A 22,276-nucleotide genomic window follows, 5' to 3' on the forward strand; every position below is an offset into this window, starting at 1 on the left:
ACATAACATCCTGTCATCACATAACATCCTGTCATCACATAACATCCTGTACAGCCTGTCATCACATAACATCCTGTACAGCCTGTCATCACATAACATCCTGTCATCACATAACATCCTGTACATCCTGTCATCACATAACATCCTGTCATCACATAACATCCTGTACAGCCTGTCATCACATAACATCCTGTACATCCTGTCATCACATAACATCCTGTCATCACATAACATCCTGTACAGCCTGTCATCACATAACATCCTGTACAGCCTGTCATTACATAACATCCTGTCATCACATAACATCCTGTACAGCCTGTCATTAAATCCTGTCATTACATAACATCCTGTACAGCCTGTCATCACATAACATCCTGTACAGCCTGTCATCACATAACATCCTGTCATTACATAACATCATAACAGCCTGTCATCACATAACATCCTGTCATCACATAACATCCTGTACAGCCTGTCATCACATAACATCCTGTACAGCCTGTCATCACATAACATCCTGTCATTACATAACATCCTGTACATCCTGTCATCACATAACATCCTGTCATCCATAACATCCTGTCATCACATAACATCCTGTACAGCCTGTCATTACATAACATCCTGTACAGCCTGTCATCACATAACATCCTGTACATCCTGTCATCACATAACATCCTGTCACAGCATAACATCATTACATCCTGTCATTACATAACATCCTGTACAGCCTGTCATCACATAACATCCTGTACAGCCTGTCATTACATAACATCCTGTCATTACATAACATCCTGTCATCACATAACATCCTGTCATCACATAACATCCTGTACAGCCTGTCATCACATAACATCCTGTCAGCCTGTCACATAACATCCTGTACATCCTGTCATCACATAACATCCTGTACATCCTGTCATCACATAACATCCTGTCACAGCATAACATCATTAAAGCCTGTCATCACATAACATCCTGTACAGCCTGTCATCACATAACATCCTGTACAGCCTGTCATCACATAACATCCTGTACAGCCTGTCATTACATAACATCCTGTCATCACCTAACATCCTAACATCCATAACATCCTGTCATCACATAACATCCTGTACAGCCTGTCATCACATAACATCCTGTCATTACATAACATCCTGTACAGCCTGTCATCACATAACATCCTGTCAGCCTGTCATTAACATCCTGTCATTACATAACATCCTGTACAGCCTGTCATCACATAACATCCTGTACAGCCTGTCATCACATAACATCCTGTCATCACATAACAGCCTGTCATTTAACATCCTGTCATTACATAACATCCTGTACAGCCTGTCATCACATAACATCCTGTACAGCCTGTCATTAAATCCTGTCATTACATAACATCCTGTACAGCCTGTCATCACATAACATCCTGTACTGCCTGTCATCACATAACATCCTGTCATCACATAACATCCTGTACAGCCTGTCATCACATAACATCCTGTCATCACATAACATCCTGTCATCACATAACATCCTGTACAGCCTGTCATCACATAACATCCTGTACAGCCTGTCATCACATAACATCCTGTACAGCCTGTCATCACATAACATCCTGTACAGCCTGTCATCACATAACATCCTGTCATTACATAACATCCTGTACATCCTGTCATCACATAACATCCTGTCATCACATAACATCCTGTCATCACATAACATCCTGTACATCCTGTCATTACATAACATCCTGTCATCACATAACATCCTGTCATCACATAACATCCTGTACAGCCTGTCATCACATAACATCCTGTCATTCACATAACATCCTGTACAGCCTGTCATTACATAACATCCTGTACAGCCTGTCATCACATAACATCCTGTCATTACATAACATCCTGTCATCACATAACATCCTGTACAGCCTGTCATTACATAACATCCTGTCATCACATAACATCCTGTCATCACATAACATCCTGTCTGTAACAGCCTGTCATCACATAACATCCTGTACAGCCTGTCATCACATAACATCCTGTACAGCCTGTCATTAAATCCTGTCATTACATAACATCCTGTACAGCCTGTCATCACATAACATCCTGTACAGCCTGTCATCACATAACATCCTGTCATCACATAACATCCTGTCATCACATAACATCCTGTCATCACATAACATCCTGTCATCACATAACATCCTCTACAGCCTGTCATCACATAACATCCTGTACAGCCTGTCATCACATAACATCCTGTACAGCCTGTCATCACATAACATCCTGTACAGCCTGTCATCACATAACATCCTGTACAGCCTGTCATTAAATCCTGTACAGCCTGTCATTACATAACATCCTGTACAGCCTGTCATCACATAACATCCTGTCATCACATAACATCCTGTCATCACATAACATCCTGTCATCACATAACATCCTGTACATCCTGTCATTACATAACATCCTGTCATCACATAACATCCTGTCATCACATAACATCCTGTACAGCCTGTCATCACATAACATCCTGTCATCACATAACATCCTGTACAGCCTGTCATTACATAACATCCTGTACAGCCTGTCATCACATAACATCCTGTCATTACATAACATCCTGTCATCACATAACATCCTGTACAGCCTGTCATTACATAACATCCTGTCATCACATAACATCCTGTCATCACATAACATCCTGTCATTACATAACATCCTGTACAGCCTGTCATCACATAACATCCTGTACAGCCTGTCATTACATACGTCCAATTACAGTGAGCTACATTTGTATTGTTGTCTATTAGAGGAGCAAAGGGCCTCTCCGGCAAACAGTGCATCTCCATTGTGTATAAATACTCTTCATTTTATCGTTCTGTTTGCAGGAGGTTTATCTTGAGAACAACCTGATAGAAGAGATATCCGACTGCGTCTTCAACCAATCCACTAACCTGAACGTGATCTCACTGAGACACAACAGACTGGAGGAGTCCAGGATAGCACCTCTAGCATGGATCAACCACAAGTAAGAAAACTAGAGGATTTCACAAGTCTTCTTTTCAATGCATATATTACAAAGAAACTATAGTAAAGTTATATCTGAGTTGCCACCCCCCCTTGCCCTCAGAACAACATCAATTCTTCAGGACATGGACTCTACAAGGTGTCGAAAGCATTCCACAGGGATGCTGGCCCATGTGGACTCCAATGCTTCCCACAGTTGGCTGGATGTGCTTTGGGCGGTAGAACATTCTTGACACACACGAGAAACTGTTTCGAGTGTGAAAAAACCCAGCAGCGTTGCAGTTCTTGACACAAACCGTTGCCCCTGGCATCTACAACCATACCCCGTTCAAAGGCACTTCAATCTTTTGTCTTGTCCGTTCACCTTCGGAATGACACACATACACAATCTATGTCTCAGTTGTCTCAAGGCTTAAAACTCCTTTTTTAACCCGTTTCCTCCCCTTCATCTACACTGATTGAAGTGGATTTAACAAGTGACATTAATAAGGGATCACAGCCTTCACCTGGATTCACCTGGCCAGTCTGTCATGGAAAGAGCAGGTGTACTTAATGTTTTGTCCACTCAGTTTATTTCACATTCCTGTGTAGCTGTATTTTCTCGATATAAAACTCATTTCTCACTTCCCCCTCCCCTTCCTCTTGTTTACTTATACTTTTCCACTCTCTCTCCCATCAGGAACCTGGAGTCCATAGACCTGTCCTACAACCGTCTGTACCTGGTCCCATCCTACCTGCCCAGAGCTCTGGTCCACCTGGTCTTGGTAGGGAACCAGATTGAGAGGATACCAGGTATGTACCATCCAGGATCGCTTTGGAAAGTTTTCATTCTTTTAAGTACTTATCTTCTGGGAATACAAACGTACATCTTGCTATATGTTTTAATACAGGGTTTGTGTTCGCCCACATGGAGCCGGGGATAGAGTACCTGTACCTGTCCCACAACAAGCTGGATGGGGACGGAGTGGAGCCACAGTCCTTCTTCGGTGCTCACACCTCTATGACAGAGCTGTGTTTAGACCACAACCAGCTGATAACGGTTCCCCCTGGTATCAACCAGATGAGCACTCTGCACTTCCTCCACCTCAATAACAACAGAATCAGGTACTGTAGACGCACTCTGTGTCCCAAATGGCACCCTATTCCCTATATAGTGCACTACTTTAGAATGGCACCCTATTCCCTATATAGTACACGACTTTAGACCAGAGCCCTATTCCCTATATAGTGCACTACTTTAGACCAGAGCCCTATTCCCTATGTAGTGCACTCCTTTAGCCAGGGCCCTATTCCCTACGTAGTGCACTACTTTAGACCAGAGCCCTATTCCCTATATAGTGCACTACTTTAGACCAGGGCCCTATTCCCTATATAGAGCACTACTATAGACCAGGGCCCTATTCCCTACGTAGTGCACTACTTTAGACCAGGACCCTATTCCCTATATAGTGCACTACTTTAGACCAGGGCCCTATTCCCTACGTAGTGACCTACTCTAGACCAGGACCCTATTCCCTATGTAGTGCACTACTTTAGACCAGGGCCCTATTCCCTATGTAGTGCACTACTTTAGACCAGGGCCATATTCCCTATATAGTGCATTACTTTAGACCAGGGCCCTATTCCCTATATAGTGCACTACTTTAGACCAGGGCCCTATTCCATACGTAGTGACCTACTATAGACCAGGACCCTATTCCCTATATAGTGCACTACTTTAGACCAGGGCCCTATTCCCTACGTAGTGCACTACTTTAGACCAGGGCCCTATACCCTACGTAGTGCACTAATTTAGACCAGCGCCCTATTCCCTACGTAGTACACCACTATAGACCAGGGCCCTATTCCCTACGTAGTGCACTACTTTAGACCAGAGCCCTATTCCCTATATAGTACACTACTATAGACCAGGGCCCTATTCTCTACATAGTACACTACTATAGACCAGGACCCTATTGCCTACGTAGTGCACTACTTTAGACCAGGGCCCTATTCCCTATATAGTGCACTACTTTAGACCAGGGCCCTATTGCCTACGTAGTGCACTACTTTAGACCAGGGCCCTATTCCCTACATAGTACACTACTATAGACCAGGGCCCTATTGCCTACGTAGTGCACTACTTTAGACCAGGGCCCTATTCCCTACATAGTACACTACTATAGACCAGGGCCCTATTGCCTACATAGTGCACTACTTTAGACCAGGGCCCTATTCCCTATATAGTGCACTACTTTAGACCAGGGCCCTATTCCCCTATATAGTGCACTACTTTTGACCAGGGCCCTATTCCCTACGTAGTGCACTACTTTAGACCAGGGCCCTATTCCCTACGTAGTGACCTACTATAGACCAGGACCCTATTCCCTATGTAGTGCACTACTTTAGACCAGGGCCCTATTCCCTATATAGTGCACTACTTTAGACCAGGGCCCTATTCCCTACGTAGTGCACTACTTTAGACCAGGGCCCTATTCCCTATATAGAGCACTACTATAGACCAGGACCCTATTCCCTATGTAGTGCACTACTTTAGACCAGGACCCTATCCCCTATATAGTGCACTACTTTAGACCAGGGCCCTATTCCCTACGTAGTGCACTACTTTAGACCAGGGCCCTATTCCCTACGTAGTGACCTACTATAGACCAGGACCCTATTCCCTATGTAGTGCACTACTTTAGACCAGGGCCCTATTCCCTATATAGTGCACTACTTTAGACCAGGGCCCTATTCCCTACGTAGTGCACTACTTTAGACCAGGGCCCTATTCCCTATATAGAGCACTACTATAGACCAGGACCCTATTCCCTATGTAGTGCACTACTTTAGACCAGGGCCCTATCCCTATATAGTGCATTACTTTAGACCAGGGCCCTATTCCCTACGTAGTGCACTACTTTAGACCAGGGCCCTATACCCTACGTAGTGCACTAATTTAGACCAGGGCCCTATTCCCTACGTAGTACACTACTATAGACCAGGGCCCTATTCCCTACGTAGTGCACTACTTTAGACCAGAGCCCTATTCCCTATATAGTACACTACTATAGACCAGGGCCCTATTCCCTACATAGTACACTACTTTAGACCAGGGCCCTATTCCCTACATAGTACACTACTATAGACCAGGGCCCTATTGCCTATATAGTGCACTTCTTTAGACCAGGTCCCTATTCCCTACGTAGTGCACTACTTTAGACCAGGGCCCTATTCCCTATATAGAGCACTACTATAGACCAGGACCCTATTCCCTATGTAGTGCACTACTTTAGACCAGGGCCCTATCCCTATATAGTGCATTACTTTAGACCAGGGCCCTATTCCCTACGTAGTGCACTATTTTAGACCAGGGCCCTATACCCTACGTAGTGCAAATTTAGACCAGGGCCCTATTCCCTACGTAGTACACTACTATAGACCAGGGCCCTATTCCCTACGTAGTGCACTACTTTAGACCAGAGCCCTATTCCCTATATAGTACACTACTATAGACCAGGGCCCTATTCCCTACATAGTACACTACTTTAGACCAGGGCCCTATTCCCTACATAGTACACTACTATAGACCAGGGCCCTATTGCCTACGTAGTGCACTACTTTAGACCAGGGCCCTATTCCCTACATAGTACACTACTATAGACCAGGGCCCTATTGCCTATATAGTGCACTTCTTTAGACCAGGGCCCTATTCCCTACGTAGTGCACTACTTTAGACCAGGGCCCTATTCCCTATATAGAGCACTACTATAGACCAGGACCCTATTCCCTATGTAGTGCACTACTTTAGACCAGGGCCCTATCCCTATATAGTGCATTACTTTAGACCAGGGCCCTATTCCCTACGTAGTGCACTACTTTAGACCAGGGCCCTATACCCTACGTAGTGCACTAATTTAGACCAGGGCCCTATTCCCTACGTAGTACACTACTATAGACCAGGGCCCTATTCCCTACAGTGAACTACTTTAGACCAGAGCCCTATTCCCTATATAGTACACTACTATAGACCAGGGCCCTATTCCCTACATAGTAAATACTTTAGACCAGGGCCCTATTCCCTATATAGTGCACTACTTTAGACCAGGGCCCTATTCCCTACATAGTACACTACTTTAGACCAGGGCCCTATTCCCTACATAGACACTACTATAGACCAGGGCCCTATTGCCTACGTAGACTACTTTAGACCAGGGCCCTATTCCCTACATAGTACACTACTATAGACCAGGGCCCTATTGCCTATATAGTGCACTTCTTTAGACCAGGGCCCTATTCCCTACATAGTGCACTACTTTAGACCAGGGCCCAATTCCCTATATAGTGCACTACTTTAGACCAGGGCCCTATTCCCTACGTCGTACACTACTATAGACCAGGGATGTAGGGGTCATTTGTAACCGCTGCCCCATTAGGCTAACTAGTCACTGCTGTTGTTTGTTATTTATGACCATACTCAACCACGCTTTGAAAAGACAAAAAAACACATGACAAGCTTTTTCAGTTCAAGAGTGTTGACTGCTTGGCAGACCAGAGTATAGACTGTGTACGTAATCACTTCAAATCAACACGTTTTTTGTCGCATGCTCCGAATACAACAGGTGTAGTAGACCTCACAGTGAAATGCTGAATACAACAGGTGTAGTAGACCTCACAGTGAAATGCTGAATACAACAGGTGTAGTAGACCTCACAGTGAAATGCTGAATACAACAGGTGTAGTAGACCTCACAGTGAAATGCTGAATACAACAGGTGTAGTAGACCTCACAGTGAAATGCTGAATACAACAGGTGTAGTAGACCTCACAGTGAAATGCTGAATACAACAGGTGTAGTAGACCTCACAGTGAAATGCTGAATACAACAGGTGTAGTAGACCTTACAGTGAAATGCTGAATACAACAGGTGTAGTAGACCTTACAGTGAAATGCTGAATACAACAGGTGTAGTAGACCTCACAGTGAAATGCTGAATACAACAGGTGTAGTAGACCTTACAGTGAAATGCTGAATACAACAGGTGTAGTAGACCTTACAGTGAAATGCTGAATACAACAGGTGTAGTAGACCTTACAGTGAAATGCTGAATACAACAGGTGTAGTAGACCTCACAGTGAAATGCTGAATACAACAGGTGTAGTAGACCTTACAGTGAAATGCTGAATACAACAGGTGTAGTAGACCTTACAGTGAAATGCTGAATACAACAGGTGTAGTAGACCTCACAGTGAAATGCTGAATACAACAGGTGTAGTAGACCTTACAGTGAAATGCTGAATACAACAGGTGTAGTAGACCTTACAGTGAAATGCTGAATACAACAGGTGTAGTAGACCTTACAGTGAAATGCTGAATACAACAGGTGTAGTAGACCTCACAGTGAAATGCTGAATACAACAGGTGTAGTAGACCTTACAGTGAAATGCTGAATACAACAGGTGTAGTAGACCTTACAGTGAAATGCTGAATACAACAGGTGTAGTAGACCTCACAGTGAAATGCTGAATACAACAGGTGTAGTAGACCTTACAGTGAAATGCTGAATACAACAGGTGTAGTAGACCTTACAGTGAAATGCTGAATACAACAGGTGTAGTAGACCTTACAGTGAAATGCTGAATACAACAGGTGTAGTAGACCTTACAGTGAAATGCTGAATACAACAGGTGTAGTAGACCTTACAGTGAAATGCTGAATACAACAGGTGTAGTAGACCTCACAGTGAAATGCTGAATACAACAGGTGTAGTAGACCTTACAGTGAAATGTTTACTGACGAGCCCTTTCCTAACAATGCAGAGGTTAACGGCAAGACATATTTGCTAATAAAAAGGGAAATAGTAACACAATAAAATAACAATAATGAGGCTATATACAGGAAGTACCAGGTAATAATGAGGCTATATACAGGAAGTACCAGGTAGTAATGAGACTATATACAAGGAGTACCAGGTAGTAATGAGACTATAAACAGGAAGTACCAGGTATTAATGAGACTATAAACAGGAAGTACCAGGTAATAATGAGGCTATATACAGGAAGTACCAGGTAGTAATGAGACTATATACAAGGAGTACCAGGTAGTAATGAGACTATAAACAGGAAGTACCAGGTAGTAATGAGGCTATATACAGGAAGTACCAGGTAGTAATGAGACTATATACAAGGAGTACCAGGTAGTAATGAGACTATATACAAGGAGTACCAGGTAGTAATGAGACTATATACAGGAAGTACCAGGTAGTAATGAGGCTATATACAGGAAGTACCAGGTAGTAATGAGACTATATACAAGGAGTACCAGGTAGTAATGAGACTATATACAAGGAGTACCAGGTAGTAATGAGACTATATACAGGAAGTACCAGGTAATAATGATACTATATACAAGGAGTACCGGTACTGAGTCAATGTGCAGCGATACCAGAATTGAGGTAATATGTACATGTAGGTAGGTAGGGGTAAAAGTAACCAGGCAATCAGGATAGACAATAAACAGAGTAGCAGCAGCCTATGTGTTAGTGTGTGAATGAGTGTTAAAGTGTGTCTATGTGTGAGTGTGTGTTAGTGAGTGTGTGTGTGTGTGTGTGTGTGTGTGTGTGAGTGAGTGTGTGTTAGTGTGTGTGTGTGTTAGTGAGTGTGTGTGTGTGTGTGTGTGTGTGTGTGTGTGTGAGTGTGTGTTGTGTGTGTGTGTGTGTGTGTGTGTGTGTGTGTTAGTGTGTTAGTGTGTGTGTGTGTGTGTGTGTGTGTGTGTTAGTGTGTGTGTGTGTGTGTGTTAGTGAGTGTTGTGTGTGTGTGTGTGTGTGTGAGTGTGTGTTAGTGAGTGTGTGTTAGTGTGTGTTAATGTGTTAGTGTGTGTGTGTGTGTGTGTGTGTGTGTGTGTGTGTGTGTGTGTGTGTGTGTGTGTGTGTGTGTTAGTGTGTGTGTGTGAGTGTGTGTGTTAGTGTGTGTGTGTTAGTGTGTGTGTGTGAGTGTGTGTTAGTGTGTGTTAGTGTGTTAGTGTGTGTGTGAGTGTGTGTGTGTTGTGTGTGTGTGTGTGTGTGTGTGTGTGTGTGAGTGTGTGTGTTGAGTGTGTGTGAGTGTGTGTTAATGTGTTAGTGTGTGTGTGTGTGTGTGTGTGTGTGAGTGTGTGTGTGTGAGTGTGAGTGAGTGTGTGTGTGTGTGTGTGTGTTAGTGTGTGTGTGTGTGTGAGTGTGTGTGTGTGTGTGTTAGTGTGTGTGTGTGTGTTGTGTGAGTGTGTGTTAGTGTGTGTGTGTGTGAGTGTGTGTGTGTGTGTGTGTGTGTGTGTGTGTGTGTGTGTGTGTGTGTGTGTGTGTGTGAGTGTGTGTTAGTGTGTGTGTGTGTGAGTGTGTGTGTGTGTGTGTGTGTGTGTTAGTGTGTGTGAGTGTGTGTGTGTGTGAGTGTGAGTGTGTGTGTGTGTGTTAGTGTGTGTGTGTGTGTGTGTGAGTGTGTGTGTGTGTGTTAGTGTGTGTGTGTGTGAGTGTGTGTGTTAATGGCAGATGTAAACCATACAGCGAAATACAGCGTTGAAAATGTCAATCCAGAATAGGATGACGTATGATTCACGACGTATAAAACCAATCGTTTCTCTATCTCCTACAGGACCTTTGCTGAGGATGCCATCTGTGACCCTGAGAACAACGAGGACTCCCACATCGTGATGCTGCGTCTGGAAAACAACCTCATCGACCCCAGAAAGATCTCTCCCATTGCCTTCTCCTGCGTACGCTCTTACTCCAGCGTCGTCTTGAAACCTCAGTGGACCAAGTAACAGGATTTGAAAAACTGTGTGGTAGAATTGCCAAAACAGATCCCCTTCTTCCTAGGCACCCCTGTAGATCTGAAAGGCTGGGATAGGTGGAAACAATATGGCGACATTTCCACACAGCCAATCACAAGGCAAGAGGAAGCAATTATCCTTATCCTCTAAGATCAACAGAGCCTGGAATTCAGACGCTGTTATTTTCGTAAAAAATCCAAAACCAAAGAAAATGTCAGTGAAATCACCAAAACTCCAAACTGTATCTCATTGTTAGAGTCATGCAACACAATTCATATCAACAACTATGAGAGAGAGACAGAGAGAGAGAGAGAGAGAGACAGAGACAGAGAGAGAGAGAGAGAGACAGAGAGAGAGACAGAGAGACAGAGACAGAGAGAGAGAGAGAGAGAGAGACAGAGACAGAGAGACAGAGAGAGACAGAGAGAGACAGAGAGAGAGAGACAGAGAGAGAGACAGAGAGAGAGAGAGAGAGAGAGAGAGAGAGAGAGAGAGAGAGAGAGAGAGAGACTGTGAGGTAAATACACCTTCCACTCCTGGTTTTCCATCTTCTCCAACCCCATGGATGGAAACATTCTTGGGAAGTGAGGCACAGCTTCTTGGACTTGTTCCTAAAACCTTAATTTAAAAGATTGAAGTGTTTGAAAAAGACCTCCTAGCAGAGTTAACCTCAGCATGATCTGGTCTGCATCCCAAACTGCAAGCTATTCCCATATATATATATATATATATATATATATATATATATATATATATATATATATATATATATATATATATATATATATATATATATATATATATATATATATAGTGCACTACTTTTGGCCAGGACCAGTAGGGAATAGGGTGCCATTTGGAATGTAGATCTAGTGATCGAGGGGTACAGATGAGGATGTAATATGTCTAGTTATGCCCTTTCAGTCCTATTCTGTGATAAATTTTTTTGGTCCCCAGTTTGAGACATTGCTTCAGATTTCGTTCGCTTGACGTTCCCGACAGAGAGAATATAGATGGATCAACTAAACAACACGCGTCCTCAAGTAAGCACAGAAATATAAATAGAACCATCTTTACCAGTCAAATTGCCAGGGTTAGAGGTTCCAAGCCCATTCTATAGATTCACAGAAATATAAATAGAACCATCTTTACCAGTCAAATTGCCAGGGTTAGAGGTTCCAAGCCCATTCTATAGATTCTATTTCTATTCAAGCAGCGGGTCAGGATCTACAATAAGGAGATATACCTCTGATGTATGTAGGGATATGTATATTGGGATAATAATGATAATCAGTATGTTTTATATATGATATTGCTTTGCCCTCAACTGACTTATTTCACGCGTCATTCTATAAAGAAACTATACTGTAAAATGGAAACTCTTACCATAGTTTCAGTGTTTGAAATCTGTCTGCAACACCACGTGTACATGGCTGGCTAAGATGTAAAAGTGGGGATTGTGAATTTATAAAAAGCTACATTTGAGAATTGCATTATCGACAAGTTCATACAAAGTGCAAGTACATTTTTTTGTTCATACCTGTACAAACACACGATGTCAGAACGACTCAAAAAAAGCTTTACTTTGTTACGATTCAAATAACTTTCCTGCTTCAATGAACCATTCATTACAAACCGAGGAGCCAGAGGACTCAACCTGATGCTCACCAGACCCCATGACAAGGGTACGTCCCAAACGGCACCATATCCCCCTACATAGTGCACTACTTTACCTCAGGGCCCACAGTGGTAAGGTCAAAAGTAGTGCTATTATGGAGGGAATAGTGCGCCGCTTGGGATTCAAACAAATTCTCAGATTAGCACTGCAGGCGTTACCTAGCGTACATGATGTCAGGTCATGTTGAGGTCATTGAGAATGAAAGAATAGCTACTCTGTGAGAATGTCCTTCGAGAACCTGTTGAATTTCTCAAAACAAGTACCATAATACAAAACCGCTGAACTATAAGCACATTTTCTTTAAATACCTCAGGAACACTTTCCAGTACCTGGAAAAATACAGGTGAATAACAGAGTTAACAAATTGGATATCAGGGTCACACTCGCCTGGTCCCAGATCAGTTTGTGCTGTCTTGCCAACTTCCATGGTCATTACCTAGCCTGGTCCCAGATCTGTTTGTGTTGTCTTGCCAACTTCCATGGTCATTGACAAAGACAGCACAAACAGACCTGGGACCAGGCTAAGGTCACGCTGAACTAATGCTCAAAAGGGTTTATAATACTGTGACAGAAAGTCTACTTCTTCTGAGAAAGTTACTGAGAAACTGTTAAACATCTGCTTTCTGAATGAAGAGAAACTAGCATAGCAGCTAATCAGCCATGAACCAGTGACTGACTACGTCTGAAATTCACCCTGCGGGTAGGGTAACGTTAGTGCACTATATAGGGACTAGGGGTGCCATTTGGGATGCAAGCCACTGATCACGTCTCTTCCTGTCACATGATCTCTGTTTTTTAATGACGCAGACAGTAGGTATATAAATTAAAGTTTACCGTAACCTGCTGGGTTCAGTTCAGTCGGTCATATTTTCCTCTCATTTCAATGACACACACACACAAAACACAGTCAAAACACACAGTGGTTGGTATCCATGGAAACAACTCTCAACTGTCTGTCTGTGTCTGGTGGTAACCTAATCAGACATTACTGTCCTGAATGACAGTAATACCTGTGTTAACGCGTTAATAAGTCTCTAGGCTAAAGTCTAATAAACCTGAACCATGAAGAATAATCAACATAACGTCCTTCTGAAGTTGAAACACATAAACAACACTACATCTGACAGTATTGATTCCTTGAAAAGTCTTGGATTGTTTCATTAATCAAGCACGCAGGATGGGAGAGCGTGAAGCAGGCTCTAATTGGACATCATGAGGGTTTCTACGTTGACCCCTGATGAACAGGGTTTCTATGTTGACCCCTGATGAACAGGGTTTCTACATTGACCCCCTGATGAACAGGGTTTCTACGTTGACCCCCTGATGAACAGGGTTTCTACGTTGACCCCCTGATGAACAGGGTTTCTACGTTGACCCCCTGATGAACAGGGTTTCTACGTTGACCCCCTGATGAACAGGGTTTCTACGTTGACCCCCTGATGAACAGGGTTTCTACGTTGACCCCCTGATGAACAGGGTTTCTACGTTGACCCCTGATGAACAGGGTTTCTACGTTGACCCCTGATGAACAGGGTTTCTACGTTGACCCCTGATGAACAGGGTATCTACGTTGACCCCCTGATGAACAGGGTTTCTACGTTGACCCCCTGATGAACAGGGTTTCTACGTTGACCCCCTGATGAACAGGGTTTCTACGTTGACCCCTGATGAACAGGGTTTCTACGTTGACCCCCTGATGAACAGGGTTTCTACGTTGACCCTTGATGAACAGGGTTTCTACGTTGACCCCTGATGAACTGAACTGGTTGAGAATAAGTTGGCTATCTAAATACTCATGAACACAGACAACTAGTAGATATGAACTTCTGGTGTTAAATACAGTTGAAGTCTGAAGTTTACATACACTTAGGAGTCATGCATACACTTAGGAGTCATGCATACACTTAGGAGTCATACATACACTTGGAGTCATTAAAACTCGTTTTTCAACCACTCCACAAATTTGTTGTTAACAAAACTATAGTTTTGGCAAGTCGGTTAGGACATCTACTTTGTGCATGACACAAATAATTTTCCCAACAATTGTTTACAGACAGATTATTTCACTTATAATTCACTGTATCACAATTCCAGTGGGTCAGAAGTTTACATACACTAAGTTGACTGTGCCTTTAAACAGCTTGGAAAATTCCAGAAAATAATGTCATGGCTTTAGAAGCTTCTGATAGGCTAATTGACATAATTTGAGTCAATTGGAGGTGTACCTGTGGATGTATTTCAAGGCCTACCTTCAAACTCAGTGCCTCTTTGCTTGACATCATGGGAAAATCTAAAGAAATCAGCCAAGACCTCCACATGTCTGGTTCATCCTTGGGAGTAATTTCCAAACACCTGAAGGTACCACGTTCATCTGTACAAACAATAGTTCGCAAGTATAAACACCATGGGACCACGCAGCCGTCATACCGCTCAGGAAGGAGACGCGTTCTGTCTCCCAGAGATGAACGTACTTCGGTGTGAAAAGTGCAAATCAATCCCAGAACAACAGCAAAGGACCTTGTGAAGATGCTGAAGGAAACAGGTACAAAAGTATCTATATCCACAGTAAATTGAGTCCTATATCGACATAACCTGAAAGGCCGTTCAGCAAGGAAGAAGCCACTGCTCCAAAACCACCATAAAAAAGCCAAACTACAGTTTGCAACTGCACATGGGGACAAAGATTGTACTTTTTGGAGAAATGTCCTCTGGTCTGATGAAACAAAAAAAACTGTTTGGCCATAATGACCATCGGTATGTTTAGAGGAAAAGGGGGACGCTTGCAAGCCGAAGAACACCATCCCAACCGTGAAGCACGGGGGTGGCAGCATCATGTTGTGGGGGTGCTTTGCTGCAGGAGGGACTGGTGCACGTCACAGAATAGATGGCATCATGAGGGAGGACAATTATGTGGATATATTGAAGCAACATCAGTCAGGAAGTTAAAGCTTGGTCGCAAATGGGTCTTCCAAATGGACAATGATCTCACGCATACTTCCAAAGTTGTGGCAAAGGGACAACAAAGTCAAGGTATTGGAGTGGCCATCACAAAGCCCTGACATCAATCCAATAGAAAATGTGTGAGCAAGGAGGCCTTACAACCCTGACTCAGTTACACCAGCTCTGTCAGGAGGAATGGGACAAAATTCACCCAACTTATTGTGGGAAGCTTGTGGAAGGCTACCCGAAATGTTTGACCCAAGTTAAACAATTTCATGGCAATGCTACCAAATACTAATAGATTATGTAAACTTCTGACCCACTGGGAATGCGATGAAAGAAAGAAAAGCTGAAATAAATCATTCTCTCTACTATTATTCTGACATTTCACATTCTTAAAATAAAGTGGTGATCCCTAACTGACCTAAAACAGGGACTTTTTACTTGGATTAAATGTCAGAAATTGTGAAAAACTGAGTTTAAATATATTTGGCTAAGGTGTATGTAAACTTCCGACTTCAACTCTACTCAGCCTCTACCAGTCCTACTATCAGTCTACTCAGCCTCTACCAGTCCTACTATCAGTCTACTCAGCCTCTACCAGTCCTACTATCAGTCTACTTAGTCCTACTATCAGTCTACTCAGCCTCTACCAGTCCTACTATCAGTCTACTCAGCCTCTACCAGTCCTACTATCAGTCTACTCAGCCTCTACCAGTCCTACTATCAGTTTGCTTAGTCCTATTATCAGTCTACTCAGCCTCTACCGGTCCTACTATCAGTCTACTCAGCCTCTACCAGTCCTATTATCAGTCTACTCAGCCTCTACCAGTCCTACTATCAGTCTACTCAGCCTCTACCAGTCCTACTATCAGTCTGCTTAGTCCTATTATCAGTCTACTCAGCCTCTACCGGTCCTACTATCAGTCTACTCAGCCTCTACCAGTCCTACTATCAGTCTACTCAGCCTCTACCAGTCCTACTATCAGTCTACTCAGCCTCTACCAGTCCTATTATCAGTCTACTCAGCCTCTACCAGTCCTACTATCAGTCTGCTTAGTCCTATTATCAGTCTACTCAGCCTCTACCAGTCCTACTATCAGTCTACTCAGCCTCTACCAGTCCTACTATCAGTGTGCTTAGTCCTATTATCAGTCTACTCAGCCTCTACCAGTCCTACTATCAGTCTACTCAGCCTCTACCAGTCCTACTATCAGTCTGCTTAGTCCTATTATCAGTCTACTCAGCCTCTACCAGTCCTACTATCAGTCTGCTTAGTCCTATTACCAGTCTACTCAGTCTCTACCAGTCCTACTATCAGTCTGCTTAGTCCTATTACCAGTCTACTCAGCCTCTACCAGTCCTACTGTCCAGTCTACTCAGCCTCTACCAGTCCTACTATCAGTCTGCTTAGTCCTATTACCAGTCTACTCAGCCTCTACCAGTCCTACTGCCAGTCTACTCAGCCTCTACCAGTCCTACTATCAGTCTGCTTAGTCCTATTACCAGTCTACTCAGCCTCTACCAGTCCTACTGCCAGTCTACTCAGCCTCTACCAGTCCTACTATCAGTCTGCTTAGTCCTATTACCAGTCTACTCAGCCTCTACCAGTCCTACTGCCAGTCTACTCAGCCTCTACCAGTCCTACTATCAGTGATATAGGATCACTTCAACTGTATACTTCAGAAAGTATTCACACCCCTTGACTTTTTCCACATTTTGTTACAACCTGATTTAAAAAAACATGTACATTGAGATTGTTGGTCAATACACACACACACACACACACACACACACACACACACACACCCCATCATGTCAAAGTGAAACACCATTTTTTATTTTGACAAATGAATTACAAATGAAAAGCTGCAATGTCTTGAGTCAACCCCTTTGTTATAGCAAGCCAAAATAAGTTCAGGAGTAACAATTTGCATGGATGGACTCACTCTGTGTGCAATAAAAGATGTTATTAACATGATTTTGAATGAATACCTCATCTCTGTACCCCACAGATAATTGTAAGGTCCCTCAGTGTAGCAGTGAATTTCAAACACAGATTCAACCACAAAGACCAGGGAGGTTTTCCAATACCTCAAAAAGGGCACCTATTGGTTAAAAAAAAAAAAAGCACAAATAGAATATCTCTTTGAGCATGGTGCTGTTATTAATTACACTTTAGATGGTGTTACAATACACCCAGTCACAACAAAGATACAGGTGTCCTTCCTAACTCAGTTGCCGGAGAGGAAGGAAACTGCTCAGGGATTTCACCATGAAGCCAATGGTGACTTTAAAACAGTTATAGTGTTTAATGGCTGTGATGGAAGAAAACTGAGGATGGATCAACAACACTGTAGTTAGTCCACAATACTAACCTAACTGACAGAGTGAAAAGGAGGAAGCCTGTACAGAATAAAAATATTCCAAAATGTGCATCCTGTTTGCAACAAGGCACTAAAGTAATGCTGCAAAAAAAGTGACAAAGCAATTAACTTTTTGCCCTGAACACAAAGTGCTATGTTTGGGGTACATCCAATACAACCTATTACTGAGTACCACTCTCCATATTTTCAAGTATAGTGGGGTTGGATCATGTTATGGGTATACTTGCAATCGTTAAGGACTGGGGAGTTTTTCAGGATAAAAAAATTAACTGGATGGAGCTAAGCACAGGCAAAATCCTAGAGGAAAATCTCTTTTCACCAGACACTGGGAGATTCATTTACTTTACAGCAGGACAATAACCTACAACACAAGGCCAAATCTACACTGGAGTTTCTTATCAAGAAGACAGTGAATGTTCCTGAGTGGCAGAGTTACAGTTTTGAATTAAATCTGCTTGAAAATATATGGCAAATGGTTGTCTAGCTATGATCAACAGCCGATTTGACAGAGCTTGAAGAACTTAGAAAATAATAAATGGGCAAATGTTGTACTATCCAGGTGTGGAAAGCTCTCAGAGACGTACCCAGGAAGACTCACAGCTGTAAACACTGCCAAAGGTGATTCTAACATCACTACATCTGACAGTATTGATTCCTTGATTGGAATTATATGTAATAAAGATATGTGTTTTATTTTTAATCTTTTTTGATTTTTTAACAATCTTGTTTTTTTAAAGTACAGTTTGACAGCGCTTTTGGTGTAGATCGTTGACAAAAAAAAAAAAGGACAATTAAATCAATTTTAATCCCACTTTGTAAACACAACAAAATGTGGGAAAAGTCCAAGGGTGTGAATACTTTCAGAAGACACTGTACGGTATGTAGGCCTAGACAATATCTAAAAATGACTGGAGGCATCTCTATTGTAGGCTAGACACTGATGTTAGTATCAGATCTCGGTAAACTGACCGATCTTCAGTAGGAAAATATTACACAAACTCAAAATGGGAGAAAGATGATACTGTACTGAAACATGAATAAAGAATCCTCTCCATTATAGCTGGGAGTTTCAGCCAAACCCTGACATAGTTGGACCTTCTGAGTTCCCCATAAGTACCCCTTTCAGACTGCAAATTCCTAGATAGAGCTATGGATGCAAGGACTGGCCATCCATGATATTTAAAAAATATATAGTTTTAACCATGTTTTGAGGCTAAAGTGTTTTCTTACAAACAATGAAGTAAAACAAGCTTCTATTTTGGGTTCTGATATATTATGGTATAACAGTTGAACTTAGCCCATAGGTTATCATTTATTTAAGAATCGAAAGGGTAGAATATATCATTCTTTTTTTTTTTAAGTTTTAAAAAAATAACAAAAATTAAACGATTACCAATCGCGGATTACCACTTTAACATGCCGAATGCAAGATGAGCTTAAAGCAGGCTCTAGACTAGAGTCTATTGTCGGGCTAGACAGTAATATTAAAACCAGATCTGACTGATATTACACACCGGCTCAATGGGAGAGAGATAATAGTGTACTGAGACATAAATAAAACACCCATTTCTGGGCCTTTCCATTATACTGTAGCTGTGTGTCTCAGCCAAACCTAAACATAGTTGGACCCTCTGTGTTTCCCCCCATAAGTACGTCTTCAGACTGCAGTTACTGCTGTGGCAAGCAGATATCAACGCCACATGGAAAGATTATGGAAAAAGAATTGTGTAATACTTAGCACTGACGGCAACATGCATTTAACATTATTTTGTGCTTTGGTTGGGTATGAGTTTGAGACATTTCTGGTAATTCCAACCTAGTTCAAATGGTTATGTTGGCCCAAAGTTCATTCCTAAAACAGAACCTAAGTGGAAATGGGAATTGAGAATGCAATCCCAGCTGCTGCTACAGAGTGTGAATGAGAGACACAATAACTATCTTAGCGGTGGGGTCATTGTAGCTACACGTTAACTAGCTTAGCAGTGGGGTCATTGTAGCTACACGTTAACTAGCTTAGCAGTAGGGTCATTGTAGCTACACGTTAACTAGCTTAGCAGTGGGGTCATTGTAAAGACACATTAACTAGCTTAGCAGTGAGGTCACTGTAGCTACACGTTAACTATCTTAGCAGTGGGGTCATTGTAGCTACACGTTAACTAGCTTAGCAGTGGGGTCATTGTAGCTACACGTTAACTAGCTTAGCAGTGGGGTCATTGTAGCTACACGTTAACTAGCTTGGCAGTGGGGTCATTGTAAAGACACATTAACTAGCTTGGCAGTGGGGTCATTGTAAAGACACATTAACTATCTTAGCAGTGGGGTCATTGTAGCAGACACCTTAACTAGCTTGGCAGTGGGGTCATTGTAAAGACACATTAACTATCTTAGCAGAGGGGTCATTGTAAAGACACATTAACTAGCTTGGCAGTGGGGTCATTGTAAAGACACATTAACTAGCTTGGCAGTGGGGTCATTGTAAAGACACATTAACTATCTTAGCAGAGGGGTCATTGTAAAGACACATTAACTATCTTAGCAGAGGGGTCATTGTAAAGACACATTAACTAACTTAGCAGTGGGGTCATTGTACAGACACATTAACTATCTTAGCAGGGGGTCATTGTAGCTACACGTTAACTATCTTAGCAGTGGGGTCATTGTAGCTACACGTTAACTAGCTTAGCAGTGGGGTCATTTTAGCTACACAGCACAGTGACCAAAACAGAGACTTCCCCATTGGCACTACCAACTGTATAGTAGCCTAATTGGCTAGATGCTCAGTTTGACCACTTATTGATATAAAAAGAAAAATAACGATTTTGGATTTATACTGAACAAAAATCTAAATACCAAATGTGAAAGTGTTGGTCCCATGTTTCCTGAACTGAAATAAAAGATCCCAGAAATGTTCCATATGCACAAAAAGCTTATCTCAAATGTTGTGCACACATTTGTTTACATCCTTTTTAGTGAGCAGTTCTCCTTTGCCAAGATAATCCATCCACCTGACAGGTGTGGCATATCAAGAAGCTGATTAAACGGCACGATTATTACACAGGTGTACCTTGTGCTGGGGACAATAAAAGGCCACTATAAAATTAGCAGTTTTGTCACAACACAATGCCACAGATGTCCCAAGTTTTGAGGGAGCGTTTAATTGGCATGCTGACTGCAGGAATGTCCACCAGAGCTTTTGCCAGATAATTCAATGTTAATTTCTCTACAATAAGCCACCTCCAATGTCGTTTTCAGACACTTGCTTCTCTAAGTCATGCTGAGCGTCTCAGAGACACTTGCTTCTCAAAGTCACACTGGGCGTCTCAGAGACACTTGCTTCTCTAAGTCACACTGGGCGTCTCAGAGACACTTGCTTCTCTAAGTCACACTGGGCGTCTCAGAGACACTTGCTTCTCTAAGTCACTCTGGGCGTCTCAGAGACACTTGCTTCTCTAAGTCATGCTGGGCGTCTCAATGACGCTGGCTTCTCTAAGTCATGCTGGGCGTCACAGAGACACTTGCTCCTCCTCTAAGTCACACTGGGCGTCTCCGACACTTGCTTCTCTAAGTCACGCTGGGTGTCTCAGAGACACTTGCTCCTCCTCTCAGAGTCACACTGGGCGTCTCAGAGACACTTGCTTCTCTAAGTCACACTGGGCGTCTCAGAGACACCAGCGTTCTCAAAGTCACGCTGGGCGTCTCCAGAGACACTTGCTTCTCTAAGTCACACTGGGCGTCTCAGAGACACTGGCATCTCTAAGTCACACTGGGCGTCTCAGAGACACTTGCTCCTCCTCTAAGTCACACTAGGCATCTTAGAGACACTTGCTTCTCTGAGTCACGCTGGGTGTCTCAGAGAGACACGTGCTCCTCCTCTAAGTCACGCTAGGCATCTCAGAGACACTTGCTTCTCTAAGTCATGGTGGGCGTCTCAGAGACACTTGCTCCTCCTCTAAGTCATGCTGGGCGTCTCAGAGACACTTGCTTCTCTAAGTCACGCTGGGCGTCTCAGAGACACTTGCTCCTCCTCTAAGTCATGCTGGGCGTCTCAGAGACACTTGCTTCTCTAAGTCACACTGGGCGTCTCAGAGACACTTGCTCCTCCTCTAAGTCACGCTGGGTGTCTCAAAGAGTCTTGGTTCTTTAAGTCACGCTGGGTGTCTCAAAGACACTTGCTTCTCTGAGTCACGCTGGTCGTCTCAGAGACACTTGCTTCTCTAAGTCACGCTGGGTGTCTCAAAGAGTCTTGGTTCTTTAAGTCACGCTGGGTGTCTCAAAGACACTTGCTTCTCTGAGTCACGCTGGGTGTCTCAGAGACACTTGCTTCTCTAAGTCATGCTGGGCGTCTCAGAGACGCTGGCTTCTCTAAGTCATGCTGGGCTTCTCAGAGACACTTGAAGGACAGACCCCCTCCATCCATTCTCAGCTTCTTCAGTTCCATTGAGGGGAGAAAAAAAACACACG

The 22,276-nt window shown here is 42.9% G+C and overlaps 2 protein-coding genes and 1 long non-coding RNA gene across 4 annotated transcripts in view; 2 read left to right on the forward strand and 1 right to left on the reverse strand.

The window, feature by feature from the left end:
- The window catches only part of ecm2 (extracellular matrix protein 2, female organ and adipocyte specific), a 41,644-nt gene extending 30,518 nt beyond the window's left edge, over window positions 1-11,126 (forward strand). The window contains exons 8-11 of the mRNA XM_042324920.1: window positions 2,894-3,033; window positions 3,712-3,824; window positions 3,923-4,136; window positions 10,633-11,126. Coding sequence (XP_042180854.1) covers window positions 2,894-3,033; window positions 3,712-3,824; window positions 3,923-4,136; window positions 10,633-10,801 — 636 coding nt within the window. The 3' untranslated portion in view covers window positions 10,802-11,126. The remainder of the gene's footprint in view (window positions 1-2,893; window positions 3,034-3,711; window positions 3,825-3,922; window positions 4,137-10,632) is intronic.
- The window catches only part of LOC112255097 (centromere protein P), a 158,696-nt gene that overhangs the window by 38,745 nt on the left and 97,675 nt on the right, over window positions 1-22,276 (reverse strand). The window lies entirely within an intron of this gene.
- Window positions 11,600-12,303, forward strand: LOC121846819. Its single transcript, XR_006083821.1, has 2 exons — window positions 11,600-11,910; window positions 11,986-12,303. It is a non-coding gene; the product is annotated as an uncharacterized LOC121846819 (long non-coding RNA).

The sequence above is a fragment of the Oncorhynchus tshawytscha genome, linkage group LG07, assembly GCF_018296145.1.
Source record: "Oncorhynchus tshawytscha isolate Ot180627B linkage group LG07, Otsh_v2.0, whole genome shotgun sequence".
Lineage (NCBI taxonomy): Eukaryota > Metazoa > Chordata > Actinopteri > Salmoniformes > Salmonidae > Oncorhynchus > Oncorhynchus tshawytscha.